This window comes from Galleria mellonella, unplaced genomic scaffold, assembly GCF_026898425.1.
Source record: "Galleria mellonella isolate WM207_F2 unplaced genomic scaffold, CSIRO_AGI_GalMel_v1 utg121, whole genome shotgun sequence".
In the NCBI taxonomy this organism is placed as follows: Eukaryota; Metazoa; Arthropoda; class Insecta; order Lepidoptera; family Pyralidae; genus Galleria; species Galleria mellonella.
The window spans coordinates 446,071-470,584 of NW_026441983.1; the positions used below are offsets into that span (position 1 = coordinate 446,071).

Here is a 24,514-nt window from a genome sequence, read left to right on the forward strand (position 1 = left end):
CATCTATCACCCTTCACTAGTGCTCCGCCAGCGGGGTTGCCATACCATTTTCACCCACCAAAAAAAAACTTAACACTAGAGGGCGCCATTGTCCCACGTATAGTAGTGTCGATGCCGATGGAGCCGTTAAGTGTACATCGCTGAAGGTAAGCTTCCGCTATAAAGGTTGGTTTTGTCAATAGTTGCCACGTTTGGTAGACGAATTGGCAACTGCAGTTTTTTTTTGGTGGATGAAAATGGTATGGTAACACCGCCTGCGCTAATGGGATACGCTGGCGGAGCACCAGTGAAGGGTGATAGATGAGAATGAAAACTGGCCAGTTAGTCCATCATGATGAATTCATCAGGAATTAACCATGATAGTTTCCAGGAGGAAACACGAGGTCGACCTGGTTGGGTATATTACTAGCAATGGGATTCTCAGTCTCCATTACTAACAATCCCTTTCCCCCCTGGCAACTGCAGTTAGCAAGGGGTAGCCCATTTTATGTCAGGACCACACGACGACGCATAGTAGCATTAGACAATGTTTATTTATTTATTTCTGACAACTTTTTGAGTACAATGAACAATTTATAATAATACCATAGATACATTAAAGTTGCAGAGAATAATAATTAAGCAAATACGATTTCCATATTTCCTTTCAATTCAGCGATTCTTTTTTTTTTATGCACAATAATGGAATGGTAGCCCCGGTTTTCTGACAGGCTGATCTACACCCATGCTTCCATCAAACCCAAACTGGAAAGGAGTGTCAATTAGAAATTTTTCACCAGAGGGAGACTTTGTACAAAAGTCGTTTACTTGGCCACCTCTGTCCCATTCGTGTTTCTACCGTGAAGCAGTTGTTTGCATGGCTGTGTTTCGGTTTGAAGGGTGGGATATGACGTGAATTTACACGGTACAGAGGAACAACACCCGAGTCCTCAGGAATGGCAACGCGTGGGGGGTATCATGTGCGAAACAGTATACTCTGTTATGTCCACGGTACTGCTCACGTCTATAGGCGACGGTTACCACTTTCCATCAGGTGGGCCGTCAGCTTGTTTGCCATTCTAAGTTGTATAAAAAAAAAACCCGGTTTGTAAATGTCTTATCTTATGCTTTATTATTATTTCTTTAATTATTTCTATTACAACAAGTCGTGGTCGTGCACCACGGATATCTTCAGCTTGTGTTTATGCCACGTTAGAGTAAGAGGTAGGGCTGGCGCGCTGTCTCGCTTGCACTCGTCCCCGCTGTCCGACTCCGAGTCGGTGTCCGCCAGGGCCGACAGCCCCGCCACTTGCCGCGACATGTCCTCCGCCAGGTCTTTTGGTATTAATATCTGGAATGACATTTTTTTTTAATGAACGATAATGGAATGGTAACCCCGCCTGCACTAACGGTATACGCTGGTGGAGTACCAGGGACACATGATAGAAAGATTAGTTAGAACATAAGTAATGAATTCATAAAAAAACAATCAAGATGGTTTCCAGGGGGAACCGGCAGAAGGTCTACCTGATTGGGTGCATTGCTATTTGATAGTTATTTATCGCCTCTAGGTATTAATATGACGGAGAGAAATGAAACACACCTGGATCGGATCACTTCTATTTGTAGTCAAGAGCTGTTACCCGCCAAATATAATTATTATAAAAATCTCAGTATACCCACATGAATCACAGTAAGCAATAGAACTAATAGCTTGCATTACTAACAATCCCTTTGCCCCCATTGCCAACCAATTTTTAGTGGGTGATAATGGAATGGTAACCCTGCCCGCGCTATCGGTATACACCAGCGGGGCACCAGTGAAGGATGATAGGTGAGGACGAAGCAGGTCAGTTAGCCAATTGTGACGAATTCAACAAGAATTGTTCACGACGGTTTCCAGGGGGAACCACGTGGAGGTTAACCTAATAGGGCATATTACTAGCAATGGGGCTGTCAAACTCCATTGCTAACTATCCCTTTTCTCTCTGCAAAGGAGGTGGGCAGTAAGATACTTAATTTAGCCTGGACGGGTATACGGTGGGAGGATCCTAGTTGTACTGAGACTTAAAACTATAAAAGGTGGCAGCTGTCGCAGACAACGTACTGGAATGTGTGAGCGATCTTAAGTTCGTGTATCTGTAAATAGCCTATTTGTTTTGTCCACCATATATACATATATATATGTAGTAATGCAGCCGTATGAGGGAGAGTGTCGATGTGATGTCTGGTGGTGGTTGTGCGTACCTGCAGCCAGGTGGCGCGGCATGCGTAAGGCCGCGCAGGCGACGTGAGCGCGCCGCCGACGGCCGGCGCCAGCAGCGTGGCCGCGCCGCCCGCGCCGACCGCGCCGCGGTATGTGAAGTGCCGCCCGTGCGCCACGCGCCCGCTGCCGCCACACAACATTCTTAGTATTATTTTTATTTATACAACTTAGAATGGCAAACAAGCTGACGGCCCACCTGATGGAAAGTGGTAACCGTCGCCTATACACATGAGCAGTACCGTGGACATAACAGAGTATACCGTTTCGCCCATGATACCCCTCATGCGTTGCCATTCCTGAGGACTCAGGTGTTATTCTTCTGTACCGTGTAAATTCACTGCCATATCCCACCCTTCAAACTGAAACACAGCCATGCAAACACAACTGCTTCACGGTAGAAACACGAATGTGACAGAGGTGGCCAAGCAAACGACTTTTGTACAAAGTCTCCCTCTGGTATTACCAGCTTGTAATGAATATATAGGTAGATATTCGACTGGTATGGACGACATTGCAATGGGTGATCACCAATGGCCAGAAGAAGTCAACATATAGATATAGGATTTTACCCATTAAATAAAGATATTTAATTTTTTATTAAAGTTTTTACATCAACACTAGCTGACCCCGTTAAACGTTGTTTTACCACTTATTGCGAAATATAAAAATCGCAATTAAAATACAGGGGTTGATCGTAAAACGATGAAAATTTAAAGTTGTATGTATTTTTCAATGCTAAATTATAATAAAATAAAAATAAAAAAAATTATCTACAAAATACAAAAAAAAATTTTTGTGGTGGGTCACCCTTATCATTGAGGGGTATAAAAAATAGATGTTGGCCGATTCTCAGACCTACTCGATATGCGCACAAAATTTCATGAAAATCAGTAAAGCAGTTTCAGAGGAGTTTGGTAACAAACACCGCGACACAAGAATTTTATATATAAGATAGGCCTTGGACAATTTTGTCAATAGTTGCTACGCTTGGCAGGTGAATTGGCAACCGCAGGCTTTAGAGATGTTTTAAGAGGGACGCTGCTGCCCGTCCCTCGCCGTCCCTTAGTCCCCTCTTACGACAGCCACAGGAAAGGAAGGGGTGGCCTGTTCTATGCCGGGACCACGCGGTGACTTGAGAGATAAAATAACGCCTCAGAATCGGTACCATTTTACAGAATTTTCGTTTAAAATAATGAATCAAGATCGCCAGTTGGTATTAACTCACTCAATAGCTAGCGGCAACAAGCTGGCACCTTCAGGGTTCAGTATTAAATGCACTCCGTCCAGGTACTCCACGGCATCATCCTCGCTTTGCCAGGAACCCTGGAATAGAATGGAAATCATCTTAAGTCTGTACCGTCTTTTACGATTCTATTGCTGGATTCGGGCTGCCCACGGCCACCTTCTATCATCGTACGGCTCGCCATCGACAGGGACTTCACCCTCAAAGCCTACAAGCCTTTTTTTACAACACAGGGGGCAAACGAGCATGCGGCTCACCTGATGGTAAGTGACTACCGTCGCCCATGATCACTCACAACACCAACGGCATTGCAGGTGTGCTGCCGGCCTTTTAAAAAGGAATATGCTCTTTTCTTGCAGGTCACGATGTCGTATCGGTTCGGAAATACCGCTGCTGGAAGTTGATTCCGTAGAGTGGTTGTGCGTGGAAGAAAGTGCCTTGAAAAACGCACGGTGGAAGACCACCAGTCTTCCAGATAGTTGGGATGATACTATTGTTTGTGGCGTCCTAGATGGTCGCATACAGCGCTGTTTCAAAGATGTTTCCTCCCACGAACGCTCAGGTTATGGAATCCATGGAACACTTGATATGCAACTGCGATTCGTTGGCAAGTATGCGTATGAGTCTACTGGGAACGGCTTATCCGGAGCCAGAGGACTACAGGTATCTTAAACCGCGGGATATCGTTAGGGTAACACATAGGATCTATGAAATGATGGTATAAGGCAGGGGGAAGCACAAAAGATCCCAATGGGTCGACGTGCGACGGCTTAGCCGACTCCATACGCGAATATAAGACACACAGTAAGTTTTAGTTCGTAATATCATGTATTTAGAACATATTAGTAACAAATATACAAAAAAAAATACAGTCGAGTTGAGTACCACCTCTTTGAAATCGGTTAAAAATTGTATGAGATGCATTAATCACCTGCATTAGTTCCGGTACGTGCGGTAGGGCGCGCTCGATGCTCGACATCTCGAAACTGTCGGTCGACATGTGGCCTGCAACCAAGTTATTAACGAAATTACAGGGTACAGGGGCATAGCACCTCAGTCCGGGGGGAAGGGATCGTTAGTAATGGGGAAGTTAGTTCCCATTGCTATCAATATACCTTACGATCTCCACAGAGTTTCCCTTGGAAACCATCATGACTAATTTATAGTGGAATTCGTCACGATGGGCTAACTGACCTGCCTTTTCATCCTCACCTATCATGTTTCTCTGGTACTCCGCCAGTGTATACCGATAGCGCAGGCGGGGTTACCATTCCATTATCACCCATTAAAAACACCCTAGTCCTCAGGAATGGCAACGCATGGGGGGTATATCATGTGCGAAACAGTATGCTCTGTTATGTCCACGGTACTGCTCATGTCTATAGGCGACGATTACCACTTTCCATCAGGTGGGCCGTCAGCTTGTTTGCCATTCTAAGTTGCATAAAAATCTATGAGGCCTGTATTCAGTGGACATTTAACAGCTGGAATGTTACCTTCACCTTCGGGTCCGGTGCGGTCGGTGTTCATAGTGGTGAGACCCCGCTGTAGCGTGTCCTTGATCTGCTGTTCCACGCTCGGGGACAGCTGGGACGGGGACGTCGGCTCCACACCCTCGCTTGGCTGCAAGTCAATGGATATATTAATATTGGGACACTAGTTTAGTGGATGATAATGGAATGGTAACCCCGCCCGCGCTAACGGTATATGCTGGGGGGAAGAGATTGTTAGCAATGGAGTTTGACAGCCCCATTGCTAGCAATCAGCTACCTATCAGGTCGACTTCCGCGTGGTTTCCCCTGGAAACCATTGTAAACAATTCTCGTTGAATTCGTCACGATGGGCTAACTGAACTGTTTCATCCTCACCTATCATCCTTCACTGGTGCCCCGCCGGTGTATACCGATAGCGCGATCGGGGTTACTATTTCATTATCACCTATAAAAAAAACGGTATACGCTGACGAGATACCAGGGAATCATGACAGTTGAGGCTGAAAGCAGGCCAGTTGGCACACTATTCTGACAAATAAATTCTGCAAGACGGACCTGTGCGCTCGGTGTGGGCGTCCAGGGATGCCACCGTAGCCGCGCGGTCACCCCCGCGAGGTGTGCGGCTTCCTTGTCGCTCCCTTTGCTCCTGCCCTTCAGTCCGCTGGCGGAGGCACGTCGCGAGACCCTCGTGACTAGCCAGGGGTCTCCACACCTGCATAACATATAAAGCGCTGGAAGAACCTCACTAATATAAAAAAAAAATTAACTAGATCATGTCTGTATATATATATGTGTATATATATATACACTCACACCACATACAGACACACACACACACACAGACACGCACACACACACACACACAGACACACACACACACACACACACACACACACACACACACACACACGCACATACACACGCGCGCGTGCGCACACACACATACACACATACCACATACCACATATATTATTATGATTGTTTTATACCATAATGGTAAGAAACTAGCGTATAGCCCGTCTGATGGTAAACGCTCACTGTAGCCTATGAACGCCTGCAACACTAGGGGTGTCACGAGCGTTTCGCTGACCCTGAAGAAACCTTAACATGCCCTTTTTGAAGGATCCCCTTAGAAGCCATAACAATATTTTTTCAGATAATGTTTCTGTCTGTCTGTATATTTGTTCTGAATTCATGCATAACCTACTGCATCAAATGGAATATAGTTCTCACAGTTTTGTACCTAAAGGTATAACTATATCAGAGGGAGACTTTGTACAAAAGTCGTTTGCTTGGCCACCTCTGTCCTATTCATGGTGTTTCTACCATGAAGCAGTTGTGTTTGCATGGCTGTATTTCGGTTTGAAGGGTGGGATATGGCGTGAATTTACATGGTACAGAGGAATAACACCTGAGTCCTCAGGAATGGCAACACGTGGGGAGGTATCATGGACGAAACAGTACACTCTGTTATGTCTACGGTACTGCTCATGTGTATAGGCGACGGTTACCACTTACCATCAGGTGGACCGTCAGCTTGTTTGCCATTCTAAGTTGCACAAAACTGGTACAGGTTTCATGTTAATATACCATCCAGAATTCGTTGTCCACCTTCAAAACCCAAGCGTACAAAGCTGTGGGGAACATGGTGTTATAGGATTCTGACCTGTGGTCCTCGCTGATCAGCTTCAAGACATCGAACCCGGAGCCTCGCTGTGCCGCTCGCAGCTCGCGACCAGTGCACCCCACCAACTGGACACAGGTTTTATTATATATATATATATATATATATATAATGTATGATAATGGAATGGTAACCCCGCTTACTCTAACAGTATACACTGGCGGGGCACCAGTGAGGGATGATAGGTGAGGATGAAAAGACAGGTCAGTTAGCCCATCCTAACAGCAGCATCCTAACAACCCATCACAACACCCTGCTTTCATCCTCACCTATCACCCCTCACTGGTGCCCCGCCAGCGTATACCAATAGCACGGGCGGGGTTACCATTCCATTATCATCCATTAAAAAAAAATCTCTGATCCATCCGGATTAATTTTTGTCCCGGAGTTCACATATAGCGGACGAAGTCGCGGGGAAGAGATAGTGAAAAAACTACACCTGTAGGAAGTTGACGGTGCCGAAGGGTCCATCGGTGGGCGGCAGCTGCGGGTCCTGCGCCACCAGCAGATGTCGCAGCCGCGAGCCGCCGCCGTCCAGCGGCGCGTGCCACGAGATGTGGTCGCCCGCGTAGAATTTGTTACCTGCACAGTATGAAGTTTACATTATGATCGTGAAGAACTGTCTCCTTGGGTACCGCTGTCCCACTCTTTGCAATATATTTTTTTTATACAACTTAGAATGGCAAACAAGCTGACGGCCCACTTGATGGAAAGTGGTAACCGTCGCCTATAGACATGAGCAGTACCGTGGACATAACAGAGTATACTGTTTCGCCCATGATACCCCCCATGCGTTGCCATTCCTGAGGACTCAGGTGTTATTCCTCTATACCCAATAAATTCACGCCATATCGCACCCTTCAAACCGAAACACAGCCATGCAAACACAACTGCTTCACGGTAGAAACATGAATAGGACAGAGGTACCAAAGCAACTCTGGTATCCAAAATATCCTTCAGTACCTTATATATATGCACGTATTATACAATGTATGAGGGACTGACCGGTGGCGAACACGTATCTGGCCAGCGCCTGCAGCAGCGCGGCGGGCCACAGCGGCGGCGCGGCGGGCGGCGGCGGCGCGGCCAGCCGCAGCGTCAGCTCCAGCCCGTAGCCGGCCGCCGCCTGCCAGCCGGCCGGGTGCACGCGCCCGTCGCCGTGCAGGTCCGACAGACCGAAACTGGATGATGGATACACTTGGAATTTAGCAAGCCATCGTTCTGAATTTGAAGATTCCAGGGGGGACCATGTGGAGGTCGACCTGACGGGGTATATTGCTAGCAATGGGACTGGTAGTCCGCATTACTAACAATCCCTTCCCCCTCGGAAAGGAATTGCTAGTATTGGGGACTAGAGACCCTTCTCTAGCAGGCCTGGGTCTACCAGTCACATTGCTAGCAATATACCCTGTCAAATTGAGCGGTGATATCAAGTTGAAATTTCAATTTTAGAGATCGGCTTAAAGAAATGACGCATTACAATCGGTCATATTGTCAATACTAGGTACATTGAAAATAAATATCTCAAAAAAAAAAAAATTTAATACCTAATAATGCTGTGTGGTCTGGGCATAGAATGGACCATACCTTCCTTTCCTGTAACTGTCGTAAGAGGCGACTAAGGGAGGGCGAGGGATGGGCAGCAGCGTCCCTCTTAAAACATCACCAAAGTCTAACTGTAGTTGCCAATCCGCTTGCCAAGCGTGGCAACCACTGGCAAAACCCTCTTAGAGAGCCCTATGTTCAGCAATGGACAGTGGAAGGCTTAACGATAATGGTACCTAATATAATGCCAGTGCGGTGGTATGTGTTCATCAGGACTTCCCGGGTTCCAGTACATGCTGATGTAGTCCAGGGGATCTTGGCCGCCCAGCCTGCAAGATTTTTTTTATAGAATAAGTGTTTGGTTGACATAGCAATTACTTTTCTACTGTTACCCCTAAACTAGAGGCAACTTTAAATCCTCTCCATCCTGAGGTTATCTGGTTTTGATGGTGGAAAATGGTACGGTAACCCCGCCTGCGCTAACGGGATACGCCGGCGGAGCACCAGTGAAGGGTGATAGATGAGAATGAAAACAGGCCAGTTAGCCCATCATGATGAATTCATCAGGAATTAACCATGATAGTTTCCAGGGGGAAACACGAGGTCGACCTGGTTGGTTATATTGCTAGCAATGGGATTCTCAGTCTCCATTACTAACAATCCCTTTCCCCCCGAGGTTATCTGGTAGAGATTGGTGTTTAGCAATAAGACTGCCCATTATTAATAATAATAAGTTTTATTACAGATTTAGGTCCTTCATATTATGTGTTAGTATTTATTTTATACAACTTAGAATGGCAAACAAGCTGACGGCCCACCTGATGGAAAGTGGTAACCCTCGCCTATAGACATGAGCAGTACCACGGACATAACAGAGTATACTGTTACCATGCGTTGCCATTCTTAGGAATGGAATCAGATGTTATTCTTCTGTACCCAGTAAATTCACGCCATATCCCACCCTTCAAACCGAAACACAGCCATGCAAACACAATTGCTTCACGGTTGAAACACGAATGGGACAGAGGTACCCAAGCAATCGACTTTTGTACAAAGTCTCCCTCTGACGGCCCACTTGATGGTAAGTGGTAACCATCGCCTATAGACATGAGCAGTACCATGGACATAACAGAGCATACTGTTTCGCCCATGACATCCTTCCTTATTATAAATTTACCCAGTTTATGGTGCAAATTCAGCTGAGAAGAATGGGTAAAAGACTTAGTTATTACTTTATTTGACTGATTACATGGCATACCAGTATTTGAGTCTCGTGGTGACCTGCAGAGGGTTGGGCTGGTCGGGATACACCTTGGCACATGCATCGCACAACGCTTTGAGGCCGGCTGGTACGAGGCAGTCTGGAAACATGAAAGTCATAGTTGTATGTACAGCACTCGTGTACTTTAGCTGCCCACTAACAACATGCTTTCTAACTGTATCGGGTTGACTAGAAGAGATCTCTGTCAGAGACAAGTCCACCCTTGCTCACAACGTTTATAAATACATTAACAATGTAATTTACAAGTGTAATAAAGAATATATACACATGCAGATTCATTATCGAAAAATAAATACTTGACTTTTTTTTTTTATACAACTTAGAATGGCAAACAAGCTGAAGGCCCACCTGAGGGAAAGTGGTAACCGTCACCTATAGACATGAGCAGTACCATGGACATAACAGAGTATACTGTTTCACCCTTTGATACCCCCCATGCATTGCCATTCCTGAGGACTCGGGTGTTATTCCTCTGTACCCTGTAAATTCACACCATATCCCACCCTTCAAACCGAAACACAGCTATGCAAACACAACTGCTTCAGGGTTGAAACACAAATGGGACAGAGGTACCAAAGCTAACGACTTTTGTACAAAGTCTGCCTCTGGTGAAATATATTTTTTAAGTTTTTTTTGCCTATACCTATTTTGTAATCAATCACAGAATTATGAGCAGAACAAAGAAGTTTTTGATATATATTGGAGTATCTTCTTTATAGGGAAAGGGATTGTTAGTAATGGAGACTGAGAATTACATTATTAGAAATATACCCAACCAGGTCAACCTCCTCGCGGTTCCCCCTGGAAACTATCATGATTAATTCCTGATGAATTCATCATGATGGGCTAACTGACCTGATTTCATCCTCATCTATCACCCTTCAGTGGTGCCCTGCCAGCGTATCCCGTTAGTGCAGGCGGGGTTACCATTCAATTTTCATCCAATAAAAAAAAGAATGGAGTACCAGTGTGGTAAGGATGAAAGCAAGTCAGTTGACACATCACAATGAATTCAACAAGATTTAACCAGAAATGTTTCTAGGAAACCCATGTAAAAATGTGGCAGAGTATTTTATAATTTTGTTTAAAGACTTTTAGATCCCAGTAACAAGGAATAAGTCGCGGGCAAAAGCTAGTAATAAATATACCTTGTCCCGTTTGTTCTTTAGATGTGTCCTGCAGATTACTCGGAACATCTTGGTCAGGTGAAGGTTGCGCCGGCGCAACAAATGACAATGCGCTGTTGCGGACCACGCCGGAGCCACCCGACCCGCTCGCACCAGACATTTTAAATTAATACTCGTTTAGGAACACATTACGAAGAATAGAATGAAGAAATGGAGAAAATTAAAACTATAACTTTTGTTGATACGTCAGTGAAGAAGGAAGTTATAGCCACTTTTTGTTTTTATACTTTTAATTAATCTGTGGTCACTGGAAATATTTTGCTAGATTATTTATCTGTGGCGTAAGAATTAATGTTGTTGTTTCCATACTTGTTAGTATCCATGTTTACCTATATTTAATTTATAATTAACATACATAAATATTTAATTGTTGTCAATTACAATAAAAAATAAATTTTATCTGTTTTTGTAACACCTCTCCTCTAAATTTGATATCACAATAAAATCTTTAGTCTAAAAAGAAATATAAACTAATTCTTAATAGAATAGTTTTCTAGCTGCCCCGTCGCGTCGTTTTAAAAAAAACTAAAAAAATAAAGAATCGAATGTTTCGACAATACGAAGTTTGTGGTGTTAACTAGTTTATAATAGATTCAAATCTAAATTATTTTGAATTTAGTTTATGATAGTTTGCTGTAGCCAATGTTAAGAACAAGGAATTACAAAATGCCGAAATTTTTGTGCGAATATCAACACAATAAAAAGAAAACTATGTTAGTGTAGGCTGTATCCGTTTTATTGATTTTTATCTTTTTGGCTAAGATCAAAGTATAGTTATATCGGCTTAATTCACTTTATCAGGCAAAAAAAACTGATATATACACAGATTAAGGATAGTACTTTTGGTACAAGTACTCTTTCTACGGTCAAAAGATAAAAAAATTAACTGTCATTGTCATTTTTGGATTTCGATTCATTCGTTGGTGGTTCTTCGATTTCGTTTCGTTTGTTTATTTTTACCAGTTACATTTTTCTCTTACGATTTATTCTAAATATAAATATAAATAACCGTTGCGCTCGCTAAATATAACTTCTGTCGTTCCTTTTTTTTTACTGTACGGCACAGGGATAACGCGTTACCGGAAGTATTATTTAAAATGCGGTACATTTTCTTATCTACGATATTTAGTGTTGTTTTTGCGTTTGAAAAAGATATGACTTTTACAGTGCAAGCCGGAAAAATGGATTGTTTCTTCCAGAAAGTTTCACCTAACGAAGTAATCGACATAGAGTATCAGGTACCTACTTGTTTATTTTTTCAAAAAATAACCTTTATACTTTGACGATAATTATTGAATTTTCTTTTAAATGAGTGAAGGTGAAATGGTAGCTTAGCTTGTGACCCGGTGAGGTTCAAGTAAGAGACTAGGATGAAAGCAGAATAGGCCATCCATAGTGCGAATTCATCAATAATCAACCACTTCGGTTTCCAGGTGGAACTGTGGAGATCAGCCTGATAGTTGATATAGCTATAGGTGTATTAAACCCCATTATCAATAAACTCCTTCCTGTATATTAATATAGCGACCTATCCTGGCTGCACATTTTATGTAATTGTTTTTAATTTTTAATTATAATTTCTATAGAACCAGCAATATATATAGTGGCAAAAAGGCACCTATAGACATAAGCAGTACCATGGACATTACTGTTTCACCTATGATACCCCTATGCTTTGCTATTCTTAATGACTCAGTTGTTATTCCTCTGTGCCCTGTAATCCCACCGCCATATCCCACCCTTCAAACCGAAACACAGCCATGCAAACACAACTGCTTCACGATAGAAACACGAATGGGACAGAGGTACCCAAGCAAACGACTTTTGTACAAAGTCTCCCTCTCGTAATTACGTTTTTATTGTAAACACTTTAATCTATGTAACAACAAACTATATATCAATACTCAATTTAATAATAACTTTTCCATAAAAAATTATAAAAGTGAGGGTAGTTCTAGATTAACATTAACACAAAATTATTGATATACAACTGTGGAATGTTACAGAAATTATATAGAAGTAAAAAGAACTTTTAAATTAGATCATGTCTGTTCCAGGTGATAGATGCCACACATGGAGAGCTGGACGTGTCATTCCAGATGGCTGATCCCGCTGGCCTAGTCATTGTGGCGGATTACAAAAAACCGGAGAACTCTCACCGGTACACGGCCACCCTCGACGGTGACTACAGATTCTGTTTTGACAACACATTTAGCACATTCAGCCAGAAAACGGTTAGTTAAACCACAGTTAATTTATTTTATTTTATCAGAAGGAGTAGAAGGAGAAAGAGAAGAAAAAGTTTTTCACAATTTTCATTATTGCCAATTGTTATAATTAGATATACTAACTTTATATAAAATCAATATTCTATATGTAGCACTAAAAATTTAGCTGAACTAACATTATACTATGTAATGAGGGTTGAGCGCTGTTGTCTGAGATACAGGTTTTATAACCTAGTTCAGACACAGATATTTAAACTGATCCAAATGTACAAATGAATTCGTATCTACTTTTACTGTAATTTCCAGTGCTGAGTTTGTTAAAATCATGGTTATGCAATAAAGTTATTATTAAGTTAAATTAAGTAATTTTGCTTGGGCACCTCTGTCTCATTCATGTTTTTACTGTGAAGCAGTTATGTTTGCCCAGCTGTGTTTCGGTTTGAAGGGTGTGATATGGTAGTGAATTTACAGGGTATAGAGGAATAACACCTGAGTCCTCAGGAATGGCAACGCAGGGGGGGGGGTATCATGGGTGAAATAGTATACTCTGTTATGTCCACAGTACTGCTCATGTTTATAGGTAACAGTTACCACTCCATCAGGTGGGACGTCAGCTTGTTTGCCATTGTAAGTTCTATATAAAAAAAAAAATTCGGTTTAAGCGTGTGAGGATGGATTTCCTGTCGACGGCAAGCAGTTTGATGCAGTTATATCATTACTGAGAAGTATTCTTGTCTTCTGCAGGTGTTCTTCGACCTGATGATTGACACCGAGGATACACAAGAGAAGGATTATGATGACGACAGAGAAATGGAGTTAGGTGAGTGTTTTATAATATAGCTCACTTTTCACGAGGGAATGCTGCGTTGGTTCGGCTATTTCGAGAGGATGAATGAAAGAAGAATTACGAAAGTGATTTATCGAGCAAGAATGAATGGAGATGTCGGTAGGGGCCGCCCTAGACGGACGTATGTCGACCAAATAGGCGACGTGCTGAAGAAGGGCCAAATTAAAAGTACCCGTAACCGGCGAGCGTGTATGGAAAGATTGATGAATGTGGAGGAAGCGAAAGAGGTTTGTTTGAATCGAAGCATTTGGCGTTCCATTGTTTCTGCCTACCTTAATGGGAGACAGGCGTGACAGATATGTATGTATGTATTGATTTTTCGCCGGCTACTTCGTAGGCGTGGATTTCATGAGTCGAAAAACAGAAAGGTAGTGTCTTGACAGACGGACGGACCATGAAGTTATCCTATAAGGCAGGGGTTCCCAAACTTATTTTGTCTACTGCCCACTTTGAGAATAAATTATGTACATTATGTATTACTGTATTATTATTACAGTATGTATCATGTACTTTTAACATAAAGTTTGTGTTTTGGGCGAGGGATTGGCAGCAGCGTACCTCTTAAACCTTCTCTAAACCCTGCATGCAGTTGCCAATCCGCTTGCCAAGTGTGGCAACTACGGGCAAAACCCCCCAAAGGGAAGACTTATGTCCAGCAGGGGACAGTTAACGGTTGAACAAATTTAGAAAATAGTGGAGATCCGACCTCTTTTTTTTCCAAGGTGGTAAACCAGCATACGGCTCATCTGATGGTAAGCGGTTACCGTAGCCTATAAACGCCTGCAATACCAGAAGTATTACGCGCGCGTCGCAGACCCTGAAGAAACCTCTAAACCGAAAAGACCTAAGGGTGCTATGTCGTCTTCGGTGAGGTACTGTACCCAAGAAGTAATGATACTTGTAGGCAACGCGGCTGAGACGTACATGATGCGCGTCCGCGACATATCGGAGTCAGTGTCGCGGGTGCGCGACAACGTGTCTACCGCGCGGCGGCTGCAGGAGCTGCACTCGGCGCACGAGGCGCGCGACCGGAACCTCGCCGAGGACATGTGCTCCAGGTAAATAAGGAGACCTATTGTGTATTATATTATGGCGGTTGCCAATCCCAGATGGATTTTATAATACGTGTATGTATGTATTTTGGCCGCGTGGTCCCGGCATAGAATGGGCCGCCCCTTCCTTTCCCGTGGGTGTCGTAAGAGACGACTGAGGAGGGCGAGGGATGGGCAGCAGCGTCCCTCTTAAAGTATCTCTAAAGCTTGATTGCAAATCCGCCTGCCAAGTGTGCCAACGACTGGCAAAGCCCCTCAAGGGACAGGCCTGTGTACAGAAGTGGACATTTGAAATATAAATAAAGTTTTTTTCAAATCGCTTTATAAATCTCTCTATCTCAGAGTTATGAGATGGCACACAAGAGAAATACACTGGTTATTTTATTAAAATTATTTCATTTAATTTTGCTACCATTTTAATGAATGATAATGGAATGGTAACCCCGCCTGCGCTGACGGTATACACCGGCGGAATACCAGGGAAACATGATAGGTGAGGATGAAACAGGTCAGTTAGCCCATCGTGACGAATTCAACAATAATTGGTCACGACAGTTTAAAGGGAGAACCGCGTGGAGGTCGACCTGATAGGGTACATTGGTAGCAGTAGGGACTAACTGTTCAATTATTAACAATCCCTTCCCCCCATTCCGCTCCCATTAGTATGTGTGTGACTGCCAACACTCGAAGATAGATCACCACTAAAGTTAGGAGGAAGGCAGGTTGGTTTTTTTATACAACTTAGAATGGCAAACAAGCTGACGGCCCGCCTGATGGAAAGTGGTAACCGTCGCCTATAGACATGAGCAGTACCGTGGACATAACAGAGTATACTGTTTCGCCCATGCGTTGCCATTCCTGAGGACTCAGGCGTTATTCCTCTGTACTCAATAAATTCACTGTCATATCCCACCCTTCAAACCGAAACACAGCCATGCAAACACAACTGCTTCACGGTAGAAACACGAATGGGACAGAGGTGGGCAAGCAAACGACTTTTGTACAAAGTCTCCCTCTGGTAACCCATCATACTAAATTGACCAGGGATTAACTACTATTGTTTCCAAGGTTCTCCCCTGTGGAGGTCACCTGACGTGTATTGCTAGCAACGGGGCCGTTTGGCCCCTTAACTAATAAATATTTTGCCCCAAATAATATGATTTCTGTTTACATTCCAGGGTGCTGACGTGGTCAATAGGGCAGATTATATTGATGCTGCTCGTCGGTATCACTCAGGTATGTTTGCTATTTCTTCATCATCATCACCATTCAGCTGTTAATTGTTCACTGGACGTAGGACTCCATCATAGACCTACCATAAGGAAAGCTCTCGAGCCACCTGCATCCACTGACTCCCTGTAATGAATTTGTGGTCTTCCCTCCACACGGTTCCCCCTGGAAACCACCGTGACTAATTTATCATTGAATTTTTCACGATGGGTTAACTGACCTGCCTGGGGGAAAGGGATTGTTAGTAATGGAGACTGAGAATCCTATTGCTGGCAATATACCCAACCAAGTCGACCTCCTCGTGGTTCCTTCTGAAAAACATTAGTGAATTTGTTACGTTGGGCTAATTGACCTGCTTCATCCTCACCTATCATCCCTCCTGGTGCCCCGCCGGTGTATACCGATAGCGCGGGCGGGGTTACCATGCCATTATCATCATATATGTCTTCAAGCCCACATCTACATGTGTATTTTGAATGTAAGTTAATTTGTAATTAGGTAAACATAATTTATTATTTCTTAATAGTAACAACTATACTGTTCCCTCCTATCACTGTACGCGCACCGCCTGCTGGTAATCAACGCTCCTTACCACTCAGGGTGCGCTGCAAGAGAACTGTTACAGGGTGATGCTCGCCTGCTGTACAGCTTTATTTATATATATATATATATATATATATATATATATATATATATATATATATATATATATATATATATATATATATATATATATATTTTATTAAAGTAATTTTTGTGTACAATAAAGTATTAATAAATAAATAAATAAAACAATCTCGCCATAAACTAAAATTTCATTCCAACCATCTGGACGGGTGGCGGTCCTCCACCGTGCGTTTTTCAAGGCACTTTCTCCCACGCACAACCACTCTTTGGAATCAACTCCCAGCAGCGGTATTTCCGAACCGATACGACAACATAACCTTCAAGAAAAGAGTATATTCCTTTTTAAAAGGCCGGCAGCACACCTGCAATGCCTTTGGTGTTGTGGGTGATCATGGGCGGCGGTAGTCACTTACCACCAGGTGAGCCGCGTGCTCGTTTGCCCCGTGTGTTGTAAAATATTTTTCTTCCGTTGCAGGTGTACTTCGTGAGGAGTTTATTTGAAGATAAACACAGCATCAGCTACAAGAGATTCATACCGAGCTTCAGTTCGCAATGATGCCAAAGATTTTTTTATAATGATTGTAAATAACAATAGTGATAAGTCAAGTAAATCTGTGTCAAGTGTATAAGTGTCCACTTTAACACGGTACCCCCCCCCCCACTCCCCCAAACTGTCCCCTCCACCGCGTGCGCCCGTACACAGACAGGGGAGGGTTGAATTCCCTGGTGGAAACCTTGAAAATATTTGTTCCGATATCAGCTGAACATTGGTCTCCCCCATAGACTGCCATAAGGAACAGTCCTGAGCCACCTGCATCCACTAGCTTCCTGCAATGCATTTGAAGTCGTTACTCCATCTAGTGGAGGGTCGTCCTATACTTTGATTTTCCATATTGGGGTCTTTTTTTTAATGGGTAACAGTGGAATGGTAACCCCACCCGCGCTGTCGGTATACACCAGTGAATGATGATAGGTGAGGATGAAGCAGGTCAGTTAGCCCATCGTGACGAATTCAACGAGAATTGTTCACGGTGGTTTCCAGGGGGAACCACGTGGAGGTTGACCTAATAGGGCATATTGCTAGCAATGGGGCTGTTAAACTCCATTGTTAACAATCCCTTTGGAGGAGCGTGCCGTGTTATTGTAGATGATCTATACAGTTCAAATCAAGTAAAGCTTGTAATATGGACATAGCAAATGATAGGCATAATTTTTTTTTGTAAATAAATTGTCAATAGAAGAGAAACCGAAAGCTTTATTAATTAACCAACTGCGTTTAAAAAAAAATCTTTAATATTATAAAAAAATATGGTATATTGAGGGGAATGATAGCCGTGTGGTCCCGGCGTAGAATAGGCCACCCCTTCCTTCCCCGTGGGTGTCGTAAGGCGACTAAGGGACGGCGAGGGACGGGCAGCAGCGTCCCTCTTGAAACATCTCCGAAGTCCAGCTGCAGTTGTAAATTCGTCTGCCAAGGGTGCTGACTGCGGGCAAAATCCCCCCAAAGGGGGAGATTTATGTTCAGCAGTGGACAGTTAAAGGCTGATAAGAGGATGATGGTATATTCAGGGGGGGGGGGGGAATTGGTAGTAATGGAAATCTAAAACCCCATTGTTAACAAAATCAGGTCCGTGTCAGGTCGACCTCTAGGCGGTTTTTTTTTGCTGGGTGAAAATGGTACGGTAACCCCGCCTGCGCTAACGGGATACGCTGGCGGAGCACCAGTGAAGGGTGATAGGTGAGAATGAAAACAGGCCAGTTAGCACATCATGATGAATTCATCAGGAATTAACCATGTTAGTTTCCAGGGAGAACCGCGAGGAGGTCGACCTGGTTGGGTATATTGCTAGCAATGGGATTCTCAGTCTCCATTACTAACAATCCCTTTCCCCCCACCTCTACGCGGTTAGATATTTGCTTGCAATATATCATGTTTTTTTATACGTTTTACTCTGAGTCGCCATTTTTATTTTGTAGTCGTTGCCAGTATTCGTCAGTATTGTCATTTTTAGCTAGTAATGGTTGCTTGGGTGTTACGTAACTTTTAGGGAAGGGGAAGGGCTACAGAAGAATTACGGCGCGTTACATGAGGGGGGGGAGTAAGGGATAAGTCTTTAAAAATGTCATTATTAGATTAGGACTTAAGAGCGTTCATGTTTCAGCTTGCCGAGCAGCAACGACGCAATTATACAATAAATTTACGGACGTTAAATAATGTTTTTGTGAGCTAAGGTGGATTTTGTCTGGGGTTGCCATCTCTAAAATGTGCCAAACAGGACAAGACGCGTGAAACCCAGAGATTTAAGAGCCCAGAACGCGGGCATATCTACGGTATTTTTTTTTATATAGTATAATAAAAAACAGTTGAAAATGTTAAAAATTACTTTTTTATGTATTTACATACTTAAAAATTTAATTTAGTCATGATTTATTATAATTTTAAATGTACCTAACAAAACAGAATTACGCCCAAAAGACTGTAAAATACGCCTCGCCCGGACGCAATATGGATGCCCTCTAAACTAGGACAAATCCGGGGTAACTTGGACGGATAGCAACCTTAATTTTGACCTACTTACAATGTTAAAACTACATAATACATACATACTTTTTAAAAATAATAAAAAATCGTTATTCTGAACTATTACTATTGGATTTAGTACGAATAAAATATTAAGTCCCATTTGTTGGGCCGATTTCAGTACTAAGAACAAGGAATTACATAGAAGGAATGATAAAATAAAAACTGTAAATCATACGGTTGCCTCCTTTCTTCTTATGCAAATATAATTAGTAAAAAGAGGACGAAAGATACACCATCAGTTGCTATTTCTCTCAATTCGTAGCAGGCTAGTGTATAGACAATGTTTGATATGTCAATTATTTGTCAATGACAAATGTTACATTACTAGATTATATATTGGACACAGTTTATGTAGACAGTATGCGAGCAGGTTGTATCTGTATTTGGTGGGGTTATACGGCCAACATTTTTTATACACTAGCCTGCTATGAATTGACAATTTTATCACTCGTTCAATTTAATTCCTTGTTCTTAGTTCAAGTACGAACGTAAATACGAAATTTCTAATTTCATTTAATGGTAGATTCGCCGTAGTAATGTTTAAAATTGGAGTTACAATATTAGATTTCGGATTGTATGATATGTATTTTCCAAGACAAATACAAGGAGTCCCAAACTTTTAGCACGGGACCCCTTTTCAGTACAAATCCATCTTAGAATTTGAAAATTGTTAATAATTATATCATTATTTATATTGAAATTTTGCACAAAACAGTTATAATTATAATATTTTATAATTCAAAATTTATTTTATTAATTTAATATTTCACCATCCTTTTATCTCCTTTAACGGATATCCATACAGACTGTCGAAGACTACACCAGGGGTGGATCGCGACCACTAGTCCAGTGGACGGTGGCAAGGCGAACAATATAATACATTGCTAATTCAGCGGAGGATGCTGGGACGCTTGGCATGCAATATTTTTTTATAAATAATAATGTTCTATATAATATAAAACAAACTATATATCTAACGTCCTTCATTTTTCTTGATCCTTTATTCCATAAGAGGGGGTCTTTTTAATGGATGATAATGGAATGGTAACCCCGATTACGCTATCGGTATACAGTGGGGGGGCATCAGTGAGAGATGATAGGTGAGGATGAAAAAGCAGGTCATTTGGTAAATCGTGATGAATACATATGGAATTTAGCACGTAACAACAACATGCAATAACAGCATGTAAATAACGAGAATATACTGTTTCGTCCATGATACCCTTCATGCGTTGCCATTCCTGAGGACTCAAGTGTTATTCCTCTGTACCCTGTAAATTCACGCCACATCCCACCCTTCAAACCGAAACACAGCTATGCAAACACAACTGCTTCACGGTGGAAACACGAATGTGATAGAGGTGGCCAAGCAAACGACGTTTGTACAAAGTCTCCCACTGGTAATGATTTTTTTTATTGTGAACACTGTACTCCACGTAATGACAGACTATATCTTAGTACCCTACATAATAATAGCTTTTAATATAAAAGTGAGGGTAGTTCTAGAAAAACAATGACATAGAATTATTGAAATATAGTAGAAGCATACTTGGCTTTATGTTTTGTGCACGGCAATAAAAGCTGATGTTTCCAATTATGCATTTGGCAACATATTGGTAATATTTAATGCATTTGCAAGGCCAGCAGTCGAGATGCATTCTGAAAGTGCAAGCCAAGAAAAAACGGCGAGCCAGCCGGATGTGACCGCCGTGCGTGTCAAGCAGGAAGCTCGGGAGCCACAGTCGGATACTGATGCAGTCATTGTACCAGGGGCTGGTGCACATGTCTGTTGCAGAATTAAACAAGAGATCCTCCCCATATTTTACAAAAAGTCTCCAGAGTCCAGAACAGAAGAAGACACAGTGCTGAAACAATCGATTAAACAAGAAATCATCGAGTACGATGTAGATATAACTGGAGTTGTGAAGACAGAGTGTGTTGCCACTGAGGAAACGGCACATATAAACATATTCTCTGGTGAAGACAGTCAGCCACCAACAAAACAGTATGAGAGTTGTAACACTGAACAAGAGACGAGTGAACTTGATGTCCTTCAGTATGGAGTAGACGGAGCTGGAGTTGTAAAGTCGGAGTGTGTTGACGCAACTGAGCAGTCAGCAGTAGGCCACCGCACATGTTCAGGCAAGGAAAAAGATAATCTTATAAAACTGTACGAGGATCATGAAATAAAGAGCGAGTTGGTTATAGGACCAACAGTCGTTCAAACAAGGACAGCGTCTGGAGCTGCAAACCATTTGTCACGTTCAAAAGATGGTTGTAAAAATGTGCTGTATACTGAGGATGATGTCCACATATCCAAGCACCAAGATAGGACAGTGGCAACTGGTACATTGTACTCATGTGATATATGCAGAGAGACATTCAAGTCCTATAATGCAATAGAACACCATATGTCAGTACATATGGGCCAGAAATCATATAAACAATGCAAAACTCCTTCTACACCTGAATTGGATACTCGTGGAGAGCCATACAGATGTAAACATGACAAGAAGTGTTACAGTTCACATGGAAAAGCCATACAGTTGTGACGTGTGTAAGGAGTGTTTTCAAAGAAATGTATATTTGAAGGTACATATGCGAACACATACAGGTGAAAAGTCATACAGTTGTAATGTATGTATAAAATGTTTTAGTACACGTAGATATTTGAAGCACTATATCAGAACACATACAGCGAAAACGCCATACAGATGTGAATGCGTGTAAGAAAAATCTTAAAAGTAAATCGTATTTGGCAAAACCCATGCATTCATTGTGAACATCACTAAGATAATTACTCCTCTCCATCCAAAGGTTGGCTGGAAGAGATCGCTGTTAGCCATAAGGTCGCCCATTGTTCTCTCATTGTGATTATTTCTTGTAATTGTTTATATTTATAATAAGTTTACTATTGTAATCTTTTGGAGGGAACAATAAAGAGTATCTATCTATCTATCAGTCTCTTACGGCTTTCTTCTTTTAAAAATATATTTAATTATGGTTTAATAAAAGTATTTTTTTTTTACGTTAATTGTAAACCTCGCATTTCGAAATGTAATATTACTAAAGTATTCCTAAAGCAATAGTATTTTAAGAGATATTTTACATTGTTTTTTAAACAGCACCCATATTTTTTATAATTCAGCCATCTTGTATCTAATGTCATCGTCTTTTGTATCAAATATCAACCAAATTGTTAAAAAAAAAAATGGAAGTATATGTTTACTCTTTAAATAAAGTAGTATTTTTCATATTTATAAAGTTAAATTCTTTAATTTCTGTCTATTTTACAAAAAATTGAAGAATATGGTAATTGAAAATAGATATTTGTATAGGCTGAAAATATGTATTTGAAATACATTGTTTTATTTTTTTTTTAATTTATTGTTAAAAGTTTTGTAAGCACACATTACATTTTAATGTAATAACTACCGATTTAGCTTGTAGTTAGATTGAGAAAGTTCCGATTAGTATTATGAAAAGGTTGGAAACTATTCCATTATCATTCATTTACTCGGTTACTAGATCCCTGTCTGCAGTAGCAGTATGCCCCAGTCGGGCACCTGAAATTGAAAGGAGGTTGGTTGGGTTAGACTAAGGAATTTATCATAGATTACTTCAGACAAGGCGGTATGGTCTAAATGACTTTAGCCTGTCCACAAATTGGGCGAACATTATAAAAAAAAAGAATTAATGGTTTCTAGATGTCCGCGTGGAAGTCAGCTGACATGTTATACTGCCAGCAATGGTGCTACTAGCCTTCATAAGTAATCATGCTTTTTCCCTCCTTAATTTGTCATTATGAATATTAAAATCTGACTGTTAAACAATCGGAGCATTGAGTGAAGAAATAGTATGACAAATGGCAACAAATTGAGCAGGGGGGATAATCTGTTAGTAATATGGAGTATCAGTCCTATTGTTAACAATATACCTTGTCAGATCGACCTCCATGTAGTCCCCCCTAATAAGTTTTTCAGTTGTAGTGAGATAGAAAGAAAGAAAAAAGATTTTTAATTAAACTTAGATTTTAGCATCTTTGAACAATAATTTTTATTACCGCTCCGTAATCCGAATGATTGCAATCGAAGCTGTTGCTTGTTTTTTATTCAAAAAGTTTAACTATATAAGTATTTGATTTGAGACAATATATTAAAAGGGATTTATTTGTTCATATTTTTTTTTTATGAATTACGAGTATAATGGAATGGTAACCCCGCCTGCGCTAACGGTATACGCCGGCGGAGCACCAGTGAGGGATGATAGATGAGAATGAAAATGCAGGTCAGTTAGCCCATCGTGATGAATACATTTGGGATTCAGCACGATGGTTTCCAGGGGCGACCACGGGGAGGTCGACCTGTTAGGGTATATTGTTAGCAATGGGACTGACAGTCCACATTACTAACAATCTCTTCCCTTCTATTTGTTTATATTAAAATCGATTTTTATAATTCCATATGAAAAAGATACAAATGATGATGACGCGCAAAATTACAGGTAACGTAAGGGATTTATTTATTTATTTGAAAATCACTCACCACACTTACAGTCTCCCAAAACGTGTAATGAGCCACAGGTTTATTTTACAAACTTACAAATTTTGTACAACATTTTAAAAATATATCTATTTTGTCATTAAATATGTCAATATCTGGCTGCCGAGCAATCAGAGAATTGAGCAGAGAAATAGCCTGATAAGTGGAAGCAAACTGAGCAGTGCAGGTGCGAACTGGCAGTGCCGATAGTAGTCGATAAGCACGCATATGTATCTCAGCAACTTGTTGTCGTCATTTAAAAAAACAGTCAAGAAATTGACTAATTTCTCCCCACTACAACGTCCGCCACGCCGTAAGCGGGAAGCAAGTATTAGACAACGAGTAAAAGGCGGTGCAGTCGCTCGACAGAAACGGAAGGGTAGGTCTCTGTGTAGTTTTACTAAGTATAGAATATTCAATTTCATTTATAATTAGAAAGTACCGTTATGTTTTATTAAACTTAAAATTCATTAGTTATGTTACTGATTAGATATGATTTATAGAATTGAAATTTACTAACTAGGTTATTCAAAAATATTAACGTTATAATTGCCTAATTAGAATTACAACGGTCTAAATTTATTATTGTCCTAATTTATATACATAATTATTGATTATAGTGTTGTTAAAATTGTCAAGAGGGTATTCAGAATATTATGGCTTACTATGTGATATGTTAAAATAAATGTATTAATCCTAAAATTGTTTTTAAACTTATAAATGATA

At 41.4% G+C, this 24,514-nt stretch overlaps 2 protein-coding genes across 3 annotated transcripts; one reads left to right on the forward strand and one right to left on the reverse strand.

Moving 5' to 3' along the window:
• Positions 1 to 1,084: 1,084 nt before the first annotated feature.
• On the reverse strand, positions 1,085 to 10,910 carry LOC113521100 (suppressor of fused homolog). Of its 2 annotated transcripts, none has more exons than XM_052899625.1 (12): positions 10,641 to 10,910; positions 9,469 to 9,571; positions 8,447 to 8,539; positions 7,671 to 7,846; positions 7,105 to 7,247; positions 6,648 to 6,733; positions 5,537 to 5,693; positions 4,985 to 5,111; positions 4,420 to 4,493; positions 3,471 to 3,568; positions 2,227 to 2,368; positions 1,085 to 1,330 (listed from the first exon to the last, which is right to left on the reverse strand). In XM_052899625.1, the coding sequence occupies exons 1-12, from the start codon at positions 10,777 to 10,779 to the stop codon at positions 1,136 to 1,138; spliced, it is 1,533 nt and encodes a 510-aa protein (XP_052755585.1). In that variant the 5' UTR covers positions 10,780 to 10,910; the 3' UTR covers positions 1,085 to 1,135. The 2 variants fall into 2 exon arrangements, with proteins under 2 accessions (XP_052755585.1, XP_052755588.1); XM_052899628.1 differs by having other exon boundaries at positions 4,991 to 5,111; positions 10,641 to 10,909.
• A 673-nt stretch (positions 10,911 to 11,583) lies between these two features.
• LOC113521099 (transmembrane emp24 domain-containing protein 5-like) lies at positions 11,584 to 19,991 on the forward strand. Its single transcript, XM_026906532.3, has 6 exons — positions 11,584 to 11,917; positions 12,737 to 12,913; positions 13,652 to 13,727; positions 14,659 to 14,812; positions 15,985 to 16,042; positions 17,139 to 19,991. Exons 1-6 carry the CDS (start codon positions 11,777 to 11,779, stop codon positions 17,217 to 17,219), a joined length of 687 nt encoding a protein of 228 aa, XP_026762333.2. The 5' UTR covers positions 11,584 to 11,776; the 3' UTR covers positions 17,220 to 19,991.
• The last annotated feature ends 4,523 nt before the right edge of the window (positions 19,992 to 24,514 follow it).